A 23,996-nucleotide genomic window follows, 5' to 3' on the forward strand; every position below is an offset into this window, starting at 1 on the left:
TTAATACTGCAACACCCCCTCCCCTTTTTCCCTGCTCTCTGTCTCTCCTGAAGATTCTATATCCTGGAATATTGAGCTGCCAGTCCTGCCCTTCCTTCAACCATGTCTCCGTAATGGCAACAATGTCGTACTCCCATGTGTTCAGTAACACCTTAAATTTATCCCCCTTGCTTCCAATACTCCTTGCATTAAAATAAATGCCGTTCAGACTTGCCCTACCCCATTGTGCTGGGGCATTCTTGTTCTGCCTCCCAATCTGACCAGTTTTTTTCTCTATATTTTCCTTCTCCTCACCCCCTATACTAACTGCATGCTGTATCCCAACCCCCTGCCAAATTAGTACAAGCCAAGTCGCTCCAGTCTTTCAACTTACAACAGTCCCGCCATTCCGGGAATTAACCTCGTGAACCTATGCTGCACTCCCTCAATAGCAAGAATGTCCTTCCTCAAGTTTGGAGACCAAAACTGCACACAGTACTCCAGGTGCGGTCTCACTAGGGCCCTGTACAACTGCAGAAGGACCTCTTTGCTCCTATACTCAACTCCTCTTGTTATGAAGGCCAACATACCATAGGTTTTCTTTACTGCCTGCTGTACCTGCATGCTTCCTTTCAGTGACTGATGAAATCGGACACCCGGATCTCGTTGTACTTCCCCTTTTCCTAATTTGACACCATTCAGATAATAATCTGCCTTCCTGTTCTTACCACCAAAGTGGATAACCTCACACTTATCCACATTAAACTGCATTTGCCATGCATATCTGCCCACTCACACAACCTGTCCAAATCACCCTGCATCCTCATAACATCCTCCTCACAGTTCACACTGCCACCCAGTTTTGTGTCATCCGCAAATTTGCTAATGTTACTTTTAATCCCTTCATCCAAGTCATGAATGTACATTGTAAATAGCTGTGGCTCCAGCATCGAGAATTTCTGTCAGACACACAAGCTAACTCGATGCCTGGCAAAATCACATCCCCAAATTAATGAGCAAAAGGCTTTTAGCTTCTAAAGTGTCTTGGCTGAGAAACAGATAAACCGATTTATTAAAATTACAGTAGCTGGAGACAAAATATTTCCATTCAGTCGACATTCGTTTCTCATTTAAAGTTGCCAGGCTAGTTTATTGTTTATTCCAGCACACTCTCTTTCACACCTATAAAATCATTATGAAATGTGGTTTAGTCGGTTGAACTGCTGCCCCCTGCTCCACATTCCTATCTGAGCTCCAGCCCTAAGCTCTGGTGCTGTAGGTGTGGTAGACAATAGGCAATAGGTGCAGGAGGAGGCCTTTTGGCCTTTCAAGCCAGCACCGCCATTCACTGTGATCATCCACAATCAGTACCCCGTTCCTGTCTGCTCCCCATATCTCCTGACTCCGCTATCTTTAAGAACTCTATCTAACTCTCTCTTGAATGCATCCAGAGAATCGGCCTCCACTGCCTTCTGAGGCAGAGAGCTCCATAGAGAGCTCCACCACTGGTATTTGTACCTTCTCCCTGTCATTGTGTGTGTTTTGATTGATGCTCCTCCTCATCCCAAAGACATACGGTTGATTAGTTAATTGATCATTGTAAATTCCCAAACCCCGCTCCCAGCTTTATTGTGTGGTCCAATTTGGGGAGAACAGATAGGAATGTGGGGAGGATAGATGGCAGAGAACAGTACAGCACAGGAACAGGCCCTTCGGCCCACAATATTTATGCTGAGCCTCCTGCCACGGCAAATCAGTGAGGGCATGGGATTGTTCGGTAGGCCGGCCACGTGTCGATGGTTCGGTAGGTCGGCCTAGTGTCGATGAGCTGAAATGTTTCCTTTCTATGTCATAAAGATGGTAATGTTCATGTCAGGTCATGCTAGGAAGCCCTAGCAGGAATGGACAGGGTTACCAACTGTCCCGTATTAGCCGGGACATCCTGTATTTTGGGCTAAATTGGTTTGTCCATACAGGACCGCCCTTGTCCTATATTAGGCCCGGGAGGCGCTGTAGGCCCGGACACTGTAGGCCCGGACACTGTAGGCCCCGACACTGTAGGCCCCGACACTGTAGGCCCCGACACTGTAGGCCCCGACACTGTAGGCCCCGACACTGTAGGCCCCGACACTGTAGGCCCCGACACTGTAGGTCCGGACACTGTAGGCCCCGACATTGTAGGCCCCGACATTGTAGGCCCGGACACTGTAGGCCCCGACACTGTAGGCCCGGACACTGTAGGTCCCGACAGTTTAGTTCCCGACACTCTAGGTTTCCGACATTTTAGCTCCGGACAGTCTAGGTCCGGAGGCCCGGGTGCCGCCTAACGGAGGTTACGTCGCAAACCGCCTCCAGGCCCGGGCGGCCGCCATTGGTGGAGTGGGAGCAAGTGGCCGCTGGCTGGGTGAGATTACGTTGTCACGTATTTGGGGGTGAGATAGTAAATGGACTGGACTCCACATGGGAATCTGGGAGAGGGATTGATTCATCTACAGCAGTGAATCGGAAATTCCCAGCTTCTAAGCCTAATTTCCGGCCTGTCATGGTGCTCGCCATTTCAACTCCCATTCCCATAGTGACCATTCTGTCCTGGGCCTCCTCCATTGTCAGAGTGAGGCCACACACAAACTGGAGGAACAGCACCTCACATTCTTACAACCCAATGGTACGAACATTGAATTCTCCAATTTTACAACACCCCCTTCGCCCTCATTTTTCTCCCTCCTCTCTTCCAAATGTAAATAGCACATTCAGTAGCTTAATGTCCCATCTACACCATGGACCACTGGCCCTTTATAGAACATAGAACTGTACCAAAGGTAGACACACAATGCTGGAGTAACTCAGTGGGACAGGCAGCATCTCTGGCGAGAAGGAATGGGTGACGTTTCAGGTCGAGACCCTTCTTCAGACTAGAAAATCCGGATTAGTCTGAAGAAGGGTCTCGACACGAAATGTCACTCTTTCCTTCTCTCCAGAGATGCTGCCTGACCCGCTGGGTTACTCCAACGTTTTGTGTCTATCTTCGGTTTAAACCAGCGTCTGCACTTCCTTCCTACACATAGAGCAGTACCGCACTGGAACAGGCCCTTCAGGCCACAAAGTGCATCTACTATCCTCCTTCTCCCCTCCCCATCCTCATCCACCTACATCCCTTCGTCAGGCCTCACTCTGCATGCCTCTGCTTCCCTTATCTCACCGCTGGTCGGCGCACTCACTCCTCCTCTCACTTGTATGCACCTGTCACACCTTAGGGCAGTCATGGTGGCTCAGCGGTAGAGTTGCTGCCTTACAGCGAACACAGTGCCGGAGACCCGGGTTCTATTCCGACTACAGACGCCGTCTGTACGGAGTTTGTACGTTCTCCCCATGACCCGCTTGGGTTTTCTCCAAGATCTTCGGTTTCCTCCCACACTCCAAAGACGTAAAGGTTAATTTGGCTTGGTAAATGTAAGAAATTGTCTCTAGTGGGTTTGGATAGTGTTAATGTGTGGGGATCGCTGGTCGGCGCGGACCCGGTGGGCCAAAAGGGCCTGTTTCCGCGCTGTATCTCTAAACTAAACTAAACTAAACCTGACCTCACCCCACCTTTCTTCCAGCTTCCTCACTCTTGACTACAATCAGTCTGAAGAACGGTCCCGACCTAAACTGTGTCTATCCATGTTCTCCAGAGATGCTGCCTGACCCGCTGAGTTACTCCAGCACTCTGTGAAACGTCACCTATCCATGTTCTCCAGAGGTGCTGCCTGACCCGCTGAGTTACTCCAGCACTTTGTACCTTTTGCTAATGTGTCGTGGAACAGCTTATCTTTAGGAAAAGCTGGGCACAGACAGTTCAATTTATTCAACATCAAACCAAGAGAGAGGTGAATCTGTTGCAATTCACAGCAATTAAAGTTTATGTTCCATGAACAAATTTTCATGGTTTAAACAAATTTTGGACAAATAACTCACCAAACATGGAAGGAAGGTGTGCATCGGGTAGCGACGGAAAAGAAATCCTTCATGTTGCAACACAAATTGTCCCTGCAGTAAGAGTGAGGACAAATGCTTCTTCTAAAACTCATTGATAGGGTATAGGCATCACCAACGTGCTCAGTACTCATCCCTTAATGCCCTTCAGAAGGTGATGTGAGATACCATTTGGATTTGCTGTGGTTCTAATGAAGGAACCCCTGCATTTAGACCAAGCAATGATGACGCTACAAGAAGGGCTTGGTCTAACTCTCCAGAGTTTAGTTTAGTTTAGAGATACAGCGCGGAAACAGGCCCATCGACCCACCGGGTCCGCGCCGATATTAACACAAGCCTACACACACCAGGGACAATTTACACTTATACCAAGTATGCAATCCCAGCCTACAAACCTGTACGTCTTTGGAGTGTGGGAGGAAACCGAAGATCTAGGAGAAAACCTAAGCAGGTCACGGGGAGAACGTACAAACTCCGTACAGACAGCACCCGTAGTCGGGATGGAACCCGGGTCTCTGGTGCTGCAAGCGCTGTACTGCTGCGCCACCGTGCTGCCCACTGTGCAACCATGCCAACGCACCGAGTGTTAGAGGCTGAGGGAAGATTTGATAGAAACATAAACTAATGAGAGGCATAGATAGGGTAGACAGTCAGAACTTTGATCCCAGTGGGGCAATGTCAAAGACTGGAGGGCATCGATTTAGAGTGAGTGGGGCAAAGTTTCAAGGTGAAATAATGAGGGCATTTCAAGAGGGCTAGAATACAAAAAAAGGGGTGTAATGCTGAGGCTCTACAAGGCTCTGGTCAGGCCACATTGGGAATATTGTGAGCAATTTTGGGCACCAGATCTGAGGAAGGATGTGCTGCCTCTGGAGAGGGTCCAGATATGTTTATAAGCATGATGCCTGGCATGAGTAGGTTAACATATACTGAGCATTTGTCAGCATTGGGCCTGTACTCGCTGGAGTTTAGAAGGATGAGGGGGGACCTCATTGAAACTTACCGAATCGTGAAAGGCTTGGATAGAGTGGATGTGGAGAGGATGTTTCCACTAGTGGGAGAGTCTAGGACCAGAGGTCACAGCCTCAGAATTAAGGGACATTCCTTTAGGAAGGAGATGAGGAGGAATTTCTTTAGTCAGAGGGTGGTGAATCTGTGGAATTCTTTGCCACAGAAGGCTTTGGAGGCCAAGTCAGTGGATATTTTTAAGGCAGACATAGATAGATTCTTGATTAGTACGGGTGTCAAGGGTTATCATATCATATATCATATATATACAGCCGGAAACAGGCCTTTTTTTTCGGCCCTCCAAGTCCGTGCCGCCCAGTGATCCCCGTACATTAACACTATCCTACACCCACTAGGGACAATTTTTACATTTACCCAGCCAATTAACCTACATACCTGTACGTCTTTGGAGTGTGGGGAGAAGGCAGGAGAATGGGGTTGAGAGGGAGAGATAGATCGGTATGGTAGGCACGGTAGCGCAGCGGTAGAGTTGCTGCTTTACAGCGAATGCAGCGCCGGAGACTCAGGTTCGATCCTGACTACGGGTGCTGCACTGTAAGGAGTTTGTACGTTCTCCCCGTGACCTGCGTGGGTTTTCTCCGAGATCTTCGGTTTCCTCCCACACTCCAAAGACGTACAGGTATGTAGGTTAATTGGCTGGGTAAATGTAAAAAAATTGTCCCTAGTGGGTGTAGGATAGTGTTAATGTGCGGGGATCACTGGGCGGCACGGACTTGGTGGGCCGAAAAGGCCTGTTTCCGGCTGTATATATATGATGATGATATGATATGATAGAATGGCGAAGTAGACGATGGGCCAAATGGCCTAATTCCACTCCTATCACTTATGACCTTATGAGATATGCAAGGCAATATTTTACAGCGAGTGGCGGGGCCAGGAATGTGTTCCAAGGGGCAGTTATGGAGGGAGATGCTGTAGAAGTATTGAAAAAGCTTGTGGATAAAGCACATACATATGGAGGGAATGGTAGCATAGAGTCACAGAGTGATACTGTGTGGAAACAGGCCCTTCATAGAGTGATACAGTGTGGAAACAGGCCCTTCATAGAGTCACAGAGTGATACTGTGTGGAAACAGGCCCTTCATAGAGTCACAGAGTGATACTGTGTGGAAACAGGCCCTTCATAGAGTCACAGAGTGATACAGTGTGGAAACAGGCCCTTCATAGAGTCACAGAGTGATACAGTGTGGAAACAGGCCCTTCATAGAGTCACAGAGTGATACAGTGTGGAAACAGGCCCTTCATAGAGTGATACAGTGTGGAAACAGGCCCTTCATAGAGTCACAGAGTGATACAGTGTGGAAACAGGCCCTTCATAGAGTCACAGAGTGATACAGTGTGGAAACAGGCCCTTCATAGAGTGATACAGTGTGGAAACAGGCCCTTCGGCCCAACTCATCCACACCAGCCAACAATGTCCCAGCTACCCTAGTCCCACTTGCCTGCGCTTGGTCCATAACCCTCCAAACCTGTCCTATCCATGTACCTGTCCAACTGTTTCTTAAACGATGGGATAGTCCCAGCCTCAACTACCTCCTCTGGCAGCTTGTTCCAATCACCCACCACCCTCTGTGTGAAAAAGTTACCCCTCGGATTCCTCTTAAATCTTTTCCCCTTCACCTTGAACCTACATCCTCTGGTCCTCATTTCCTCTACTCTGGGTAAAAGACTCTGTGCATCTACCCGATCTTTTACTCTCATGATTTTGTACACCTCTATAAGATCTCCCCTCATCCTCCTATGCTGTCTGACCTACTATGTTACTCCAGCACTGTGTGCTTTTCTGTACTTAACCATGTTGTATGATTTTGTATGTAAAGATTCTGTATTAAAAAAAAAGTTAATTTTATTTATTTCCATATAACTTTATTTTTCAGGTACTTCAGACAACCCTGCAGGCAGTCAGACATCTGTAAGTACTAGTACACAGTTGACTTGACTCTTTTTCTTTATCGAAAGGTGGAACTCTCTTTTAAATTCATCCAGTGAATTGGCCTCAACTGTGGCAGAGAATTCCACAAATTCACAACTCTCTGGGTGAAAAAGTTTTTTCTCATCTCAGTTTTAAATGGCCTCCCCTTTATTCTTAGACTGTGGCCCCTGGTTCTGGACTCCCCCAACATTGGGAACATTTTTCCTGAATCTAGCTTGTCTAGTCCTTTTATAATTTTATATGTTTCTATAAGATCCCCACTCATCCTTCTAAATTCCAGTGAATTCAAGCCTAGTCTTTCCATTCTTTCCTCATTTTTCCTAATCTGACACCATTGAGGTAATAATCTGCCTCCTTGTTCTTGCTGCCAAAGTGGATAACCTCACATTGATCTGGATTAAGACAGCCTAAACTAATTTCATGTAAGAAAGAACAGTGATATTCCATTCCTCCTATATTACATAGAAAATATGTGCAGGAGGAGGCCATTTGGCTCTTCGAGCCAGCATTGTGATCATTACTGATCAACCACAATCAGTAACCCATGCCTGCCTTCTCCCCATTTCCCTTGATTTCGCTAGCCCCTAGAGCTCTATCTAACTCTCTTACAAGGCCAGTCCCGTACGGTCCGGACAGTGTAGGTCCGGACAGTGTGGATCCAGATACTGTAGGTCCGGACACTATAGGTCCAGAGGCCCGGGCACCGCCTAACGGAGGTTGCGTAGCAACCCGCCTCCCAGCCCGGGTGGCCACCATTGGTGGAGCGGGAGCACGTGGCCACTGGCTGGGTGAGGTCACTTGAGATGCAGGGCAGTGACGTCACCTTGTCCCCTATTTGGGAGTGAGATAGTTGGCAACCCCTAGCCGGGGGTGTATTGTTTCATTATCACCTTAACTCTGCTGGTACACATGACAATAAAACACTCTTGACTCTTGACTCCCTAATGTCTCCTCTGCTGTCATGATGTACCAAGTGGTTTAATGTCAGTGGACAGTTTTTAAAATCAATTTGCATGTTGCAAAGAACCACGATCAGCATAAGGTTCGCAGTTCTGCAGTTAGGTTTCAGAATTACTTTTGCCCACTTGATAAAGTATTTGTTCAATGTGAGGCATTTTTCTGTGTTTGCTGCACTTTGCTTTTGTTCTACGCCATTAAAGCCCGATGAAGATATATCTTTTAGTATCTCAAGCGATGTGGTGCCACCTCCAGGTCAAGTTGACATCTAACAGATGGTACAGGGCCCTTGCTCACTGGGGGACTAGCGTAGTCTGTCTCGGGAGCTGTCATCTGTGTGTTTTAAAGCCACTGCTCATAATCTCAGGAAGACAGGTGTTAAAATGAAGCCAGCTGAGGCCTGGCTAGAGGTCACTGGGCTCTCGAGTACGATGATGTATGAAGAACAAATAAGACAATTGCAATGTCCTCCCGAACTCTGTTGTGAGCACCAACCTACATTGAGTTGTAGCTCTGCAGGTAAAGCCAATTCTCCACTCCCATTCAGAGAGTTCTCAAGTGTGTGACAGGATGGAGAATGTAATAGGGTTGTCATGACTGCCCTAGGGTGAGGCCACATGTAGAGTATTGTGTTCAGTTATAGGAAACTCGTACTTGATTAGTACGGGTGCCAGGGTTTATGTGGAGAAGGCAGGAAAATGGGTTTAGGGTGGAGTAAAGTTGATGGGCCAAATGGCCTAATTCTGCTCCTATCACTTATGACCTTATGAAAGATGTTGTTAAGCTAGAAAGGATGCAGAGAAGATTTGCAAGGATGTTGCCAGGACTCGACAGCCTGAGCCATAGGGAGATTTTTAGCAGGCTAGGTCTTTATTCCTTGGAGCGCAGTAGAATGAGGGGTGATCTTACAGAGGTGTATAAGATCATGAGGGGAACAGATATGGTAAGTGCACGGAGTTTGTTTTTACCCAGCGTAAGGAAATCAAGAACTAGAGGACATGGGTTTAAGGTGAGGAGGGAAAGATTTAATAGGAACATGAGGGGTAACTTTTTTACACAGAGGGTGGTGGGTGTATAGAACGCAGGGAAGGTAGTTGAGGCTGATACTATCACATTAATTAAGAATCATTTGGACAGGTACATGAATAATATAGGTTTAGAGGGATATGGGCCAAACACAGGCAGGTGGGACTAGTGCAGATGGAGTTTAGTTTAGTTTAGAGATACAGCGCAGAAACAGGCCCTTCAGCCCATCCAATTATTGGATGTCAATAATTATTGGCTTAATATAATTAAGCAGTTTAGTTTAGTTTAGTTTATAGATACAACGCTGAAACCGGGTCCACGCCGACCAGCAATCCCCACACATTAACACTATCCTATGCCCAGTAGAGACAATTTTTACATTTACCAAGCCAATTAACCTACAAATCTGTACGTCTTTGGAGTGTGGGAGGAAACCGAAGATCTCGGAGAAAACCCACGCAGGTCACGGGGAGAACGTACAAACTCTGTATGTTGGTCAGTGTGGGGAAGTTAGACTGAAGAGCTCGTTTCCACACTTTTGGTCGATGTGACTCTATATCTATCATCTAAAGATCATAAATGCGTATTTTGTTATAGGGCTCATTTAAATGTGATGAGCGGGGGAAAGCTCGTCTCCTTCCTTACAGTGGCACAGCTGTTAGTGTTGCAAGAGACCGACCGGGGTACAATTCTGACCTCAGCTGCTGCCTGTGTGGAGTTTGACTGTTCACCCTGCGACCATGTAGATTTCCCCTGGGTACTCCAGATTCCCCCCCCCCCCCCCCCCCCCCCACATCACAAAGACGTATCAGTCTGTGGGTTAACTCTGGCGACACGGTGGCGCAGTGGTAGAGTTGCTGCCTTACAGCGAATGCAGCGACGGAGACCCGGGTTCCATCCCGACTACGGGCGCTGTCTGTACGGAGTTTGTACGTTCTCCCCGTGACCTGCGTGGGTTTACTCCGAGATCTTCGGTTTCCTCCCACACTCCAAAGACGTGCAGGTTTGTAGGTTAATTGGCTTGGTAAATGTAAAAATTGTCCCTCGTGGGTGTAGGATAGTGTTAATGTGCGGGGATCGCTGGTTGGTGCGGACCCGGTGGGCCGAAGGGCCTGTTTCCGTGCTGTATCTCTAAACTAATTTGGCCTCTGTAAATTGCCACCAATGTGCAGGGAGTGGATGCGAAAGTGGGATAACATAGAACAAGTGTGAACAGTAGATCGATGGTTGGCATGGCTTCAGTGGGCCTGAGGTCTATTTCCATATTGTATCGCTGAGCTAAACTAAACTGAACTAAACCCTCACCACCATCCAGAGAGAATGTGACCACCCATGTCCAACCTTTTAGTTTAGAGATACAGCGCGGAAACAGGCCCTTCGGCCCACCGGGTCCGCACCAACCAGCGACCCCTGCACATTAACACCATCCTATACCCACTAGGGACAATTTTTACAGCAGCCGTAGTCGGGATGGAACCCGTGTCTCCGGCGCTGCATTCGCTGTAAGGCAGCAGCTCTACCGCTGCGCCACCGTGCCGCCAAACCTGACTGATCACAAATTGAACGAGGGCCTTTGTTGCTTTATATCATTTCAGACATGTCAGTCGGTCAATTTATCTTGCAAACACTCTAGAATTATCTTCTAAAAAACTGTGTCAGTGTGTCACAGATGGTTTGGTCAATCAGGAATATAAATTAATAAAATCCCATTCAACTTTAGTAAACAAGTCGTTTTATCTTTATATTTATCAGTTACAATGTTATCATTACATGGATTTGGAGTGTTTGACCAATCTGGTGCATTTCTGTATAATTTATTGATTGGATGCCTATTCATAATTTGAAGAACCCCTATTCCTGCAATGAATCCTTTCACAATCCTCCAATATCTTACAATATGATACAATACGATACGATATAACTTTATTTATCTTAGGATTGATCTGCCTACATTCATAAAACAAAAAAATACATGAAACACGAAATTAAAGTGAAGAGTGGAAAGGATTGGGGATGTGCAAAGATTGGGGGTGGATGGGGGGGGGGGTCCGTCTCAGTCTACCCCACGACAGAAGGGGGAGGAGTTGTACAGTTTGATAGCCACAGGGAAGAAGGATCTCCTGTGGCGTTCTGTGCTGCATCTTGGTGGAACCAGTCTGTTGCTGAAGGTGCTCCTCAGGTTGACCAGTGTGTCATGGAGGGGGTGAGCTGTATTGTCCAGGATACTCCACAGTTTGAGGAGCATCCTCCCCTCCAAGACTCCCCCCCCCGTGCACCCAACTGCACCCCCAGGATGGATCCAGCCTTCCTGATGAGCTTGTTAATCCTATTGGCATATGCGGCCTTCGCCCTGCTGCCCCAGCACACAACAGCGAAGAGGTTGGCTCTGGCCACCACCAATGGTAGAACATCTACAGCATCTTACTGCAGACGGTGAAAGAGCAGAGCCACCTATTTTCCTCTTTACACCTCTTTTCCTGGTTAACAACTGGTTCCTGTTTCTGAACAGTTGTATTCTGCTCCCAGCCACACTGAGATTCCCGCACATTTCCAGATGTGCTTGATGTCGCTGCGCACAGACTTAAACAGTTGACTGCAGGCTTCCTGCCTTCCCTGAAATGGAACAACAATTGTTGTTTAGGAAACAAAACTGCAGATGCTGGTTTAAGTCGAAGGTGGACACAAAATGCTGGAGTAACTCAGCGGGTCAGGCAGCATCTCTGGAGAGAAGGAATGGGTGATGTTTCCGGTTGAGACCCTTCTTCAGACTGATAGGTGACGTTTCGGGTTGAGACCCTTCTTCAGACTGATGGGTGCCGTTTCGGGTTGAGACCCTTCTTCAGACTGATGGGTGACGTTTCGGGTTGAGACCCTTCTTCAGACTGATGGGTGACGTTTCGGGTTGAGACCCTTCTTCAGACTGATGGGTGACGTTTCGGGTTGAGACTGATGGGTGACGTTTCGGGTTGAGACCCTTCTTCAGACTGATGGGTGACGTTTCGGGTTGAGACCCTTCTTCAGACTGATGGATGACGTTTCAGGTTGAGACCCTTCTTCAGACTGATGGGTGATGTTTCGGGTTGAGACCCTTCTTCAGACTGATGGGTGACGTTTCGGGTTGAGACCCTTCTTCAGACTGATGGGTGATGTTTCGGGTTGAGACCCTTCTTCAGACTGATGGGTGACGTTTTGGGTTGAGACTGATTGTTATTGTTGGCCACCAAACAGCACGAATGACAATAACGAGGTTTCGGCCTCTGCAAAAGCGTGATTGTGTTACAGTGGAATAATACTCTGCCTGAAACAGTAGCCAGCTAGTTGACTGAACCCTTGTTAATGTGACAAGACTGGACCACGGGCAACAATTGGCCAGCATTCCTCACTTAATCATTCCTTTCATATTCCGACAATATGAATGCAATCCAGACGATCCAGTGGGTAAACACAGCACAAAACAGTGTGAGTTGTACAGACAAGAAAGGTACCTAGCTGTTGCTGGGAGATACAGCCTGAGCCACAAAAGCAGAGAGCTATGGCTTAAGAATTTTCTGCCAGAAATGCAAAAGTGCAATAATACTGTGAAAAATATTTCATGTTTCGAGTAGAATTGCCAAATGACAACCAGTGTTGCTGACCAGCTGCTTGTCCATCAATCATATTGCATGTGAGTAGATGGGGCAGGTTGAGAGATTCGGTGGTTGGGTATGGAGTTAAGCCGCTTGGGCTTGGATAATCACCAAATCTATACCTGGTGTCTAAATAGATCAGGTCTTTCCCATGATAGACACAAAATGCCGGAGTAACTCAGCCGGTCACACAGCATCTCTGGAGAAAAGGAATGGCTGATGTTTCGTGTCGAGGCCCTTCTTCAGATTTCTTCAGGTCTTTCCCAATTCTGCCAATGTTTTCATGATGACAAGACGTCGATGTACATGGGAAACCAGAGTCGGTGCATCTGGGTTAGACATGCACGCGGTGGACAAATATGTTGTAGGGGGTTTAATTGAGTCAGACGAGGGGACCTTCAAGCAACACAAGCAACGTTTAGAACAAGACCCACCCTAAAGAGTGAGCAAATGGGCATGAGGTGGAATATTATAAGTGGAATAGACAGTCTTTTTGGGCACCAATGTAGACATATTGACTGACAAGGAAAGGCAATCATGGGGACCCACTCTTCTTTGCCATGTCATTCTCTGCTCTTTCGAGTACTGACCCTCTTTCTTGTCCTGTTAGACACAAAATGCTGGAGTAACTCAGCAGGTCAGGCAACATCTCTGGAAAGAAGGAATGGGTGACGTTTCGGGTCGAGACCCTTCAATGGTCGAAGCCAAGAAGGGTCTCGACCCGAAACGCCACCCATTCCTTCTCTCCAGAGATGCTGCCTGTCCCGCTGAGTTACTCCAGCATTTTGTGTCTACCTTTGATTTAAACCAGCATCTGCAGTTTTCTTTCCCATACTTCCATAGGAGGTCTTGATGTGTGAGGCCATTGGTGGCCCGGGATAAGTTAATGTTTCTCACTGCTTATCCTGATGGAGTACTGATCTCATCTTCCAGCCAAAACTGCTGCCAATGTTTAGACGTTACTGAGATGGGCATTAACTGAACTGCAGGTGTGACAGGAACTTATGACCTGCTGACTGGGCCGAATGGTCTTCTTTTGAATCTTTATAAAGAACCTGTGAAGCAAGAAGGTTGTTTGTTGATTCCTGCCCATTTCACAGTTTAATTCAATCTACACTGATCTGCAAGTGGCTTTTATCTCCTTCCTTCACTTCCACAACAATAATATCCGTGAGGAACTCTTGCTCATTTTGGCAAACAACATGAAGAAAATGTGAAGCCGATGGAGCTGGGTCAATCATAGAGCCATTCAACATATAGTTCCTGCCAATGGCAATTTTTGTATCAGATTTCTGCTCTCGGATCACTGTGTTCAAAAATAAATAATGTCTTAATCTTTCAAAGTGAAAAACTGCATGTACATAGGAATTGTGAAAAACCAGTGCATAAAATATACAGTGGCTCATTAACACTGAAAAGTAAAGATTAATGTCATATGTAGGTCAGGCAGCATCTCAGGAGACATGAGTTACTCCAGCATTTTGTGAAATAAATACCTTCGATTTGTACCAGCATACACTACAAAGTCATATCTAGGGTTGCCAACTGTCCCGTATTAGCCGGGACATCCCGTATATTGGGCTAAATTGGTTTGTCCCGTACGGAACAGCCTTTGTCCCGTATTAGGCCCGGGGGGGTACTGTAGGCCTGGGCACTGTAGGCCCAGACAGTGTAGGCCCGGACAGTGTAGGCCCGGGCAGTGTAGTCCCGGACCGTGTAGGCCCGGGCAGTGTAGCCCTGGGCAGTGTAGGCCCGGGCACTGTAGGCCCGGACTGTGTAGGCCCGGACAGTGTAGGCCCGGACAGTGTAGGCGGTGGACAAATATGTTGTAGGGTGTTTAATTGAGTCAGACGAGTCAGTGTAGGTCCGGGTGAGGTCACCTGGGGCGCGGGGCGGGGAAGTCACCTTGTCCCTTATTTGGGAGTGAGATAGTTGGCACCCCTTGTCATATGTTGTCAGGCAGGAATTAAATTAACTGAAAAGTGTGTCATGTTTTGATTAAGCAAAAGGAATTGAGTGCAGCACAATTTAATTTCCCCAAAAGTAATCGCAGCCTTGTGATTTACAGTGCTAATTGATCTGCAATGCATTTTCCTTGTCAGCTTAGTTGTAAGACTATCCTGTTTTCAGTTGCTGTGCTTGAGCTGCTAGGATCTTTGGTGTAGCTTTACCAAATGTAACATTGTAATTATTGCTTACAGATGGAGGTTGTCCATCTCCAGGGGCATGACTCAGTCATTCAAGTCAAACAAGGTAAGATTTAAATTCAAGTAATATTACTATTAATAACATTTGTAAGTAATCGGCTAATACAATGCTGCTATAGTGCATATAAATGTCACTATGATTGTTCTCTATTTTGTACATTAAAGAATGTTTAATAGTATATATTTTTTAATGAACCTATTAAATATTTTGTACGTCATGATTCATGTCGTGCCTCGTTGCACTGAATAGTGGGTTCATGATATCCTCCTGAAATGTTGTAATGGAACCTTTATAATGCACATAAGATTAAAAAATAAACATTCTTTATACCAAGATGGGAAGGGTACAGAGAAGATTTACGAGGATGTTGCCAGGACTAGAGAGTGTGAGCTATAGGGAGAGGTTGAGTAGGCTGGGACTTTACTCCTTGGAGTGATAGAGGGTGATCTTATAGAGGTGTATCAAATCATGAGAGGAATAGATCGGGTACAGGCACAGAGTCTCTTGCCCAGAGTAGGTGATTCGAGGACCAGAGGACATAGGAGGTTTAAGGTGAAGGGGAAAAAATGTAATAGAAATCTGAGGGGTAAATCTTTCATACAAAAGGTGGTGGGTGTATGGAACCTGCTGCCAGAGGAGGTAGTTGAGGCTGGGACTATCCTAACGTTTAAGAAACAGACAGGTACATGGATAGTATAAGAAAATAACTGCAGATGCTGGTACAAATCGATGTATTCACAAAATGCTGGAGTAACTCAGCAGGTCAGGCAGCATCTCGGGAGAGAAGGAATGGGTGACGTTTCGGGTCGAGACCCTTCTTCATGAATAGGACAGGTTTGGAGGGATATGGGCCAAATGCAGGCAGGTGGGACTAGTGTAGCTGGGACTTGTGGGTGTGGACAAGTTGGGCCTGTTTCCATGATTCTACGACGAGGCTCTTGTTGAGGATGTTGTACAGATACCAGCATGGACATTCCTAATGAGCACAAAAATCACAAGCTTCCCAATTATCAAAGAAGATGTCCTCTTCAATATCTAAATTCATTTCTTGAGTGAAGCAAGTTTTATATTTGGATAACACTTCACATTTATATAGACACGAGACCATGTGAACCCGTTGGGCCCATTCCTCGTAGAGGGGGGACAGGGAAGGGGAGAGGGTGTGACTGAGTGAACCCTGGACCCAAAGCCTCTCCTGTATTGGTGTAGCCACCCTCAATCCCCCACTCAATCCCCCACTCAATCCCCCTTATCCCCCCCCTCCCCCCACTGACCCACTCCATCCCCCCTACCCACCCCCACTTGCCCCTCCCCTGCCCCCACCCCCACTCTCCCCAGCCCTGCCACCACCCCCACTTCCCCCTCCCCACCCCTATTCACCCCTCCCCCACTCTCCCTCCACCCCAATCTTCCCTCCTCCCCACCCCACCCTGTCATCCTCCCCAGTCCCACTCTTCCCCCAGCCCCCCTCTCTCTTCCCCCCACCCTCCCCATCCTCCCCCACTCCCTGTTCCCCCACTCTCTCCTCCCCCACTCTCACTGACCCCCCACTCCCTTTCCCCCCCACCCCCACTCTCTCCCCCCCACTCTCCACTCTTCCCCACCCCCACTCTCTCTTCCCCCTCCACCACCCCCCTTCCCCCCACACCCCCTCTCTCCTCCCCCTCCCCCCACCCTCCCCCTCCTCCCCATCCCCTCCTCCTCTCCCATCCCCACTCTCACGGTTCCCCTTCCCCCCCACCCACCCTCCCCCCTTTTCCTCCCACCCCACTCACTTCTCCCACACTCCCTCCCCCCACTCTCCCCTCTTCCCTGACCCCCACTGTCCCCCTTCCCCCCTCCCCCACTCTCTCTTCCGTCAGTGGGAGAGCCGCCGCCGACCCACCGCTCTGGACATCCCCGCACCGGGACAGGACTCTTCCCCCCCCCCACCCCTATCCCCGCTCTACAAATGGCGGCCGTCTGGGTCAGGAAGCGGGTTGCTACGCAACCTCCGTTAGGCGGCATTCGGGCCTACAGTGCCACCCCCCGCCAGGCCTAATACGGGACAAACCAATTTAGCCCCAAATACTGGATGTCCCGGCTAATACGGGACAGTTGGCAACCCTAAATCTGAAATCACCCTTGTTGCTCTTTGGTCTTTCCTGTTAAGTATTTGAAGGAGGATAATGCAGGATTGTGAGGCAGATGAGATCGGGTCTGCTTAGAGTTTATTAAAGTATGAAAAGTTACAGTGAGAACATTGTGTGTGTTTGCGTGCCTATCAGTAGGTGGAAATATAATGGTGCCAGTTCTTGAGGATCAATGGATTTTTGTTTGTCCTTCTGGAGGGCCCTTCTCCACGCTAGATCTTTCAACCAATTCAATCAAAAAAAGCATTGACACTCGTTATGCCTTTTCTCCTGATCCCAGGGCTAGAATGTGAAGGAGGGCTGATCTTCTTGAAACACACAGTATCCTCAGGGGACATGACAGGGTAGATGTCACCATGTTTTCACCAGTGGGAGAAATTTGAGCAAAGATGTAGTTGCAGGATTAGAGGGAAGTAATTTAAAAGTTTGATGTACAAGACCTACTTACGTAGGGTCTGAAGAAGGGTCTCGACCCGAAACGTCACCCATTCCTTCTCTCCAGAGATGCTGCCTGTCCCGCTGAGTTACTCCAGCATTTTGTGTTTACCTTCTGTTTTAGCCAGCATCTGCAGTTCCATCTAACACATTACTACTTACAGAGGGTGATGGATTTCAGGAATTCTGAACTCCCAAGGGTTGGGAATACTGGATTATTGGAGGAATTAGAAAGGAATCTCTCCAATGTTGAATAAGGAGAAAAAAATGGAAGATAGTGCGATCATTATACAATGTACTGATGTGCCAGGGCATTTAGAGATCAAACAAGAGGTGATGTTGGTTCTTTTAAAGAACATTCAGGTGGATGAGTCCCCAGGGCCTGATGGTATCTACGGCAGGTTATTGAGAGCGTTCAGTGAGCAGATGCTGGGGCCTCGAAAGAGATCTTTGTATCCTGTCCAGCCAGTGTTGAGACAACTGGAGAATCTCAATGTGGAATGTCTTCTTTGAGTCATAGAGTCATAGAATGATACAGTGTGGAAACAGGCCCTTCATAGAGTCACAGAGTGATACAGTGTGGAAACAGGCCCTTCATAGAGTCATAGAGTGATACAGTGTGGAAACAGGCCCTTCATAGAGTCACAGAGTGATACAGTGTGGAAACAGGCCCTTCATAGAGTCACAGAGTGATACAGTGTGGAAACAGGCCCTTCATAGAGTCATAGAGTGATACAGTGTGGAAACAGGCCCTTCGGCCCAACTTGCCCACACTGACAACCAGACAGGTTTGGAGGGTTATGGACCAAGCGCAGACAAGTGGGACTAGGGTAGCTGGGACATTGTTGGTCGGTGTTGGAGAGTTGGGTCGAAGGGCCTGTTTCGACACTGTATCACTCTATGACTCTATGACTCGTAATAGGGTAAGCTGGGGTATTTATCCCAGTATGCAAATGTCCATCACTAGAGGTGAGAGGGGGAAAGTTTCAAGGAAATTTATGAGGTACATTTTTTCACACAGTGTTGTAGGTGCCTGCAACGCATGGCCAGGGGAGGTGTTGGAATCAGATACGAGCAATGTTTAAGAGACATTGGTACAGGCAGGGAACGGAGGGATAGAGACCATGTGCATGCAGATGGGCTTTGTTTAATTTAGCATCATTGGCAGAGAAGATGAGATCTGGGGTCGATCAACCATGATTATCATTCTCATAATAAATGGCGGGACAGGCTTGAGTGGCCTACACTTTCTTTTACTTTCTCTCAAGTAGGATTTCGATCTTAAATGTTAACATACACCTTTTGCCACAGATACTGCCTAACCCGCTGAGATAGAGCAATCTGTTTTTTGGTCATGAATTCCAGAGATTCATCATCTGCTGTAAGAAGAATAGGCAGCTAAAACAGCAAGTCTGGATTTGTAATTTGTATAGTTGAATGGTAAAATCTAAGTGTAGGAAAAATACTGCAGATGCTGGTCTAAATTGAAGGTAGACACAGAATGCTGGAGTAACACAGCGGGTCAGGCAGCATCTTGGGAGAGAAGGAATGGGTGACGTTTCGGATCGAGAGCCTTCTTCAGACTAATCAAATCTAAGAGTTGTTGATGGAAATGAGGAGGGAATAAAATGGGTTTAGGTGGTATTTGTGTAAAAATAAGTGTTTAATGTCCAGTGTGGACTCAATGGGCAGCAGGGCTTATTTCTGTGCTGTATGACTATGATTTCATCCTTAATTCTACGCAGCCTCTTAATTGAACAGCAAAGTACCACAATCCCACATGGATAAGCAGGGAAAGGTGGGGTATGGATCAAGTGCAGGCAAATTAGATTAGTTTATCTTTCAATCAAGATTTGTCACTTACATAGTGAGACAAAAGGCCTGTTCTTGTACTGTACTAATGTAATAATACCACGATATGTACTTAAAGGTAATGGACGTACCTTTGATACAGATGATGAGCTGTCCAAACTTGGTGACGGCTTCTCTTATTGCCGTTTGGATTGATAGGATTACTAACTCCTACAATGAAGGGAGTTGGTTATTCTACGCAAACCACTAAATTAAGACTGGGTCAAATTAGGTAGAAGTGGCAGTGCAGTCATTCAAAGGTTATGTGCACAGGGCTACACACAGCATCTCTGGAGATTGGCACGGGTATTTATTGCACCGTTTGTAAAGTACGGAGATTTTATTTGGATTTGCAAATGGTTTCCAATGCATGTCTGGATGCCACAAGTTTTATTGCTGCATGCCAGGGTAATTCTGTTTTTTTGGCCTTTAAATCCATTGTTAGAACAATATTAGTATTTTGCTTTGGAACTTCTCTGAATATTTTTCCATGTATTGAGTGACTGCCCTTCTCACGATGAGATCTCATAGGTGGGGTCCTAGCTGACTGGATCCAATCTTCGCTGAACCACAAGGTCTTCCGGTTACACAGCCGAACTGGACAGCTGGAGGTACTTGTGGACGGAACCTACTTCATCTATAGTCAGGTAGAAGTGAGTACGGTCTTGGACCTAATGACTAGTTGTGGGTGAGTAGCTGGGGTGGGCGGTGGACATTGATACATGTGTTGCACGTTTTGTATTCATCTCACCAGTTCAAGCAATTCAGGTTAAAATATCCCACCTGCCATTCCAACTTGGACTGCTTATTGTGTCTCCACATCAATTTCCATTTATTCCCATATATGGAATTTTCCTTCCATACCATTTCATCATTTAATTCATTTATAATGGACAATAGGTGCAGGCAGAGGCCATTCGGCCCTTCAAGCCAGCACCGCCATTCACTGTGATCATGGCTGATCATCCACAATCAGTATCCCGTGCCTGAATGGGGCGGAGAGGGATAAATAGATCAGCCATGATAGAATAGCAAAGTAGACTCGATGGGATGAATGGCCTAATTTTGCTCCAATGTCTACTCCAATTCTACATATGCATGACTCCAATTCTAGTGTTTCTCAAGTGATGATTTTCCCTGGGTGTGTGGGCTTTTTGAATGCAGGAGGCATTGAAGTGAAGTTTGATCCTGCATTCACCAAACAAGGGGTATGTGTACTCTGAGCAGTAAACAGGTTAAATAGCTTGTCATGAAAGCTCACTGTATCTGAGATTGATGCCAGATGAACCAATAACCTTCCCAATCGTGATGTTCAATTTACTCACTGGATAAATGAAGACAAGGGCTTGACATTTAACATCAATAACAAAATTATTCCCAGCAGAGGAAGTAGTATGGTCTGGGCATCCAATTACGTAGAGTAGAGGTTTATACTGTGTTAGCTTGCCTCAGTTTAGTTTAGCTTAGTTTAGAGATACAGTGCGGTAACAGGCCCTTCAGTCCACCGAGTCCACACCGACCAGCGATTCCCGTGCATTCACACTATCCTACACACACTAGGGACAGTTTACATTTATTCCAGGCCAATTAACCTACACACCTGTATGTCTTTGGGGTGTGGGTGGAAAGCTCACGCGGTCACGGGGAGAACGTACAAACTACGCCCAGACAGCACCCGTAGTCAGGATGGAACCCGGGTCTCTAACGCTGAACAGCAGTAGCTCTACCACTGCGCCACCGTGCTGTCCTATGTTCATAATGTTTCCAACTAAGAATTATTTTGTACAATATTATTGATGCCATACATAATGTTAACGGAAAGTACAGTAAGCTCTTGTTCAACCGACCCCTTTATAACGGATTTTGTTTGTAGAGGACGGATTTGTCGAAGCTATCCCTGGTTCGCAAGGTGTACCGATGAGCCTGCCTTCACCCATCGCTCAGCCTAGTGACACCACTGTTGTTGCAGCTCACGTTGTAGCCCTCATGGGGGCAGCACTATCCTCAGGCCCCCGCCACCAACAGGGCGCGCTCGGTCACTCCGGGCTCCCTCCCCTTCACCTGCTTCTTCCTGTCAGCCCTCACGTTGTTCACCTTGTTGGGGGAGGAGGCAGCAGCTGTGGGGTTGGGGAGCTGGGGGTGGGGTGGAGGTGGCGAGCGGACAATGCAACGGGCCACAGGAAGAAGCTGGTGAGAGGGGAGGGAGCCCCGTGGTGACTGGGCACGTCCTGTCAGTTGCAGCGGCCTGAAGATAGAGCTGCTGACCAGGGGCTACAACGTGAGCCACAACAATAGCTGCACCACTTTGTGTAGTACCTGGTGAGGAAGGGCTCGCTGGTGCAGACCACTGGCATCGGCGCCTAGTTTTCAGGTATAGTAACACAACGTGATGGAGTAATTCAGCTGACTGAATCAGTCTGAAGAAGGGTCCTGACGTCACCTATCCATGGTCCCCAGAGATGCTGCCTGACCCGCTGACAACTCATTGCCACAGAAGGCTGTGGAGGCCAAATCATTGGATAGTTTTAAGGCAGAGATAGATTCTTGATTAGTGCGGGTGTCAGAGGTTATGGGGAGAAGGCAGGAGAATGGGGTTAGGAGGGAGAGATGGATCAGCCATGATTGAATGGCAGAGTAGACTTGATGGGCCGAATGGCCTAATTCTGTTCCTATCACTTGTGAACTGATGAACTTATGAATTACACCAGCACTTTGTGTCCTTTTGTGTATTAATGATCATCTGCAATTTTGTTTCAACTACATAGAAAGATAATACTTTACTCGGTTTTAGCAGACAGTCGGCAATAACAGATACAATCGCCCCCCTTATGATCTATGATCTATGATCTAGGGTTTATGTACTGTACTTGTGAATCATTCAATAGTAGATTTTAGTATTATCTGATCAGTACTCCTTTAAACAAAAATCTTTTAAACCACATCAGCAAGCCCAGCTTTAACTTTTAGTTTAGAGATACAGCGCGGAAACAGGCCCTTTCGGCCCACCGGGTCCGCGCCGACCAGCGATCCCCGCACATTAACACTATCCTACACCCACTAAGGGCAATTTTTACATTTACCAAGCCAATTAACCTACAAACCTGTACGTCTTTGGAGTGCGGGAGGAAACCAAAGATCTCGGAGAAAACCCACGCAGGTCACGGGGAGAACGTACAAACTCTGTACAGACAGCACCCGTAGTCGGGATGGAACCCGGGTCTCTGGCGCTGCATTCGCTGCAAGGCAGCAACTCTACCGCTGCGCCACCGTGACCGCCCATTCTGATTCGCTTGCATGACTATTTTCCAGGGGCAAACAGGTTTTATTTGATGAGGGTCGGATTTAGCTGAGGAGGGAAGGCTTTCTCCCTGAAAGGTCAGTTGAGGACTATAGCTTTTTGTTTGAAAGCAAGAATCTGGTATTTTGTGAAAATACATGTTTTTTATTTCAGATCATTTAAGTTACTGAATTTAAATTCCCAAGCGACGAAGACAGGGTTTATGTCTGGAACCCTGATCCAGGTGTCCATAATCACTACACAATGAAATGGTTGAGTGATTACGAACACACTTAAGTTGATATTATCCATAGGTCAGAAATACACAGAATAGTCTCGGTAACTCAGTGCACGGGACAAAAATGAATGACACTTTATTGTCACAGTGATATTCTTTGTTTTGCACACACAAGGTATGCAAAGAGTGTTCACATAAAGGGCGCCGGCAAACGTACAAGGTATCCCGCTCCAGGTCCTCCTTTATTCTCCCCCCACCCTCCCCCACTCATGCTAGTTCCCCCACGCAGGGCCCTAAATAAATCAATACCTCAGCACTCAATGTGGTACAATAGGTAGAGTGAAGGAAAAGAAACAGAGTGCCAAATATAGATCTCAGCAACATATCGCAATAGTTAGAGACAAAATCTAACATCTACAATCTGTGGAATTATTTACACAGAAGGCTGTGGAGGCCAAGTCGATGGATATTTTTAAGGCAGAGATAGATAGATTCTTGATTAGAACGGGTGTCAGGAGTTATGGGGAGAAGGCAGGAGAATGGTGTTAGGAGGGAGAGATAGATCAGCCACGATTGATTGGCGGAGTAGACTTGATGGGCCAAATGGCCTAATTATGCTCCTATCACTTATGACAGTACAGCATTGAGGAAGAGAGAAATCAGACTGTACCCTGGTTTACAGAGGTCGATGGGTGAAGAGGCTGTCTGTCGCTGGTCGTGTGCATTTCAGGCTTCTGCACCTTTTACCAAATGAGAGTGGGGAGATGAAGAAATAAATGGGTGGAAAGCTATTTGATGATGTTGGCTGCTTTCCCAAGGTAACATGAGGTGTAGATGGAGTCTTGTTTGTGTGATGGATTGGGCCACATCCACAACATTCTATCACCATTTTAAACAAATATCTTGCTCTTTTGCTTTGTGAACCAAAGTGGATGACCTCATATTTTCCACACACATTCTGGCCACTCAGTTTCTTCCCAGCTGTTATCAGGCAACTGAATCATCTTAACACAACCAGAGAGCAGTGCTGAACTACCATCTACCTCATTGTTGACCCTCAGACTATCCTTGATTGGACTTTGCTGGCTTTACCTTGCACTAAACGTTATTCCCTTATCAGCCAAAGCATTATGACCACTGACAGGCAAAGTGAATAACATTGATTATCTTGTTACAATGGCACCTGTCAAGGGGTGGGATATATTAGGCAGCAAGTGAACAGTCAGTTCTTGTAGTTGATGTGTTGGATGCAGGAGAAATGGGCAGGAGTAAAGACCTGAGCGACTTTGACAAGGGCCAAATTGTTAAGGCCAGACGACTGGGTCAGAGCATC

The 23,996-nt window shown here is 47.0% G+C and overlaps 1 protein-coding gene across 1 annotated transcript in view; it reads left to right on the forward strand.

The window, feature by feature from the left end:
• eda (ectodysplasin A) overlaps window positions 1-23,996 on the forward strand; it is a 235,016-nt gene that overhangs the window by 195,868 nt on the left and 15,152 nt on the right. The window contains exons 5-7 of the mRNA XM_078412098.1: window positions 6,858-6,892; window positions 14,724-14,775; window positions 19,671-19,801. Of these exons, the coding sequence (XP_078268224.1) occupies window positions 6,858-6,892; window positions 14,724-14,775; window positions 19,671-19,801 (218 nt within the window). The remainder of the gene's footprint in view (window positions 1-6,857; window positions 6,893-14,723; window positions 14,776-19,670; window positions 19,802-23,996) is intronic.

The sequence above is a fragment of the Rhinoraja longicauda genome, chromosome 15 (assembly GCF_053455715.1).
Source record: "Rhinoraja longicauda isolate Sanriku21f chromosome 15, sRhiLon1.1, whole genome shotgun sequence".
In the NCBI taxonomy this organism is placed as follows: Eukaryota; Metazoa; Chordata; class Chondrichthyes; order Rajiformes; family Arhynchobatidae; genus Rhinoraja; species Rhinoraja longicauda.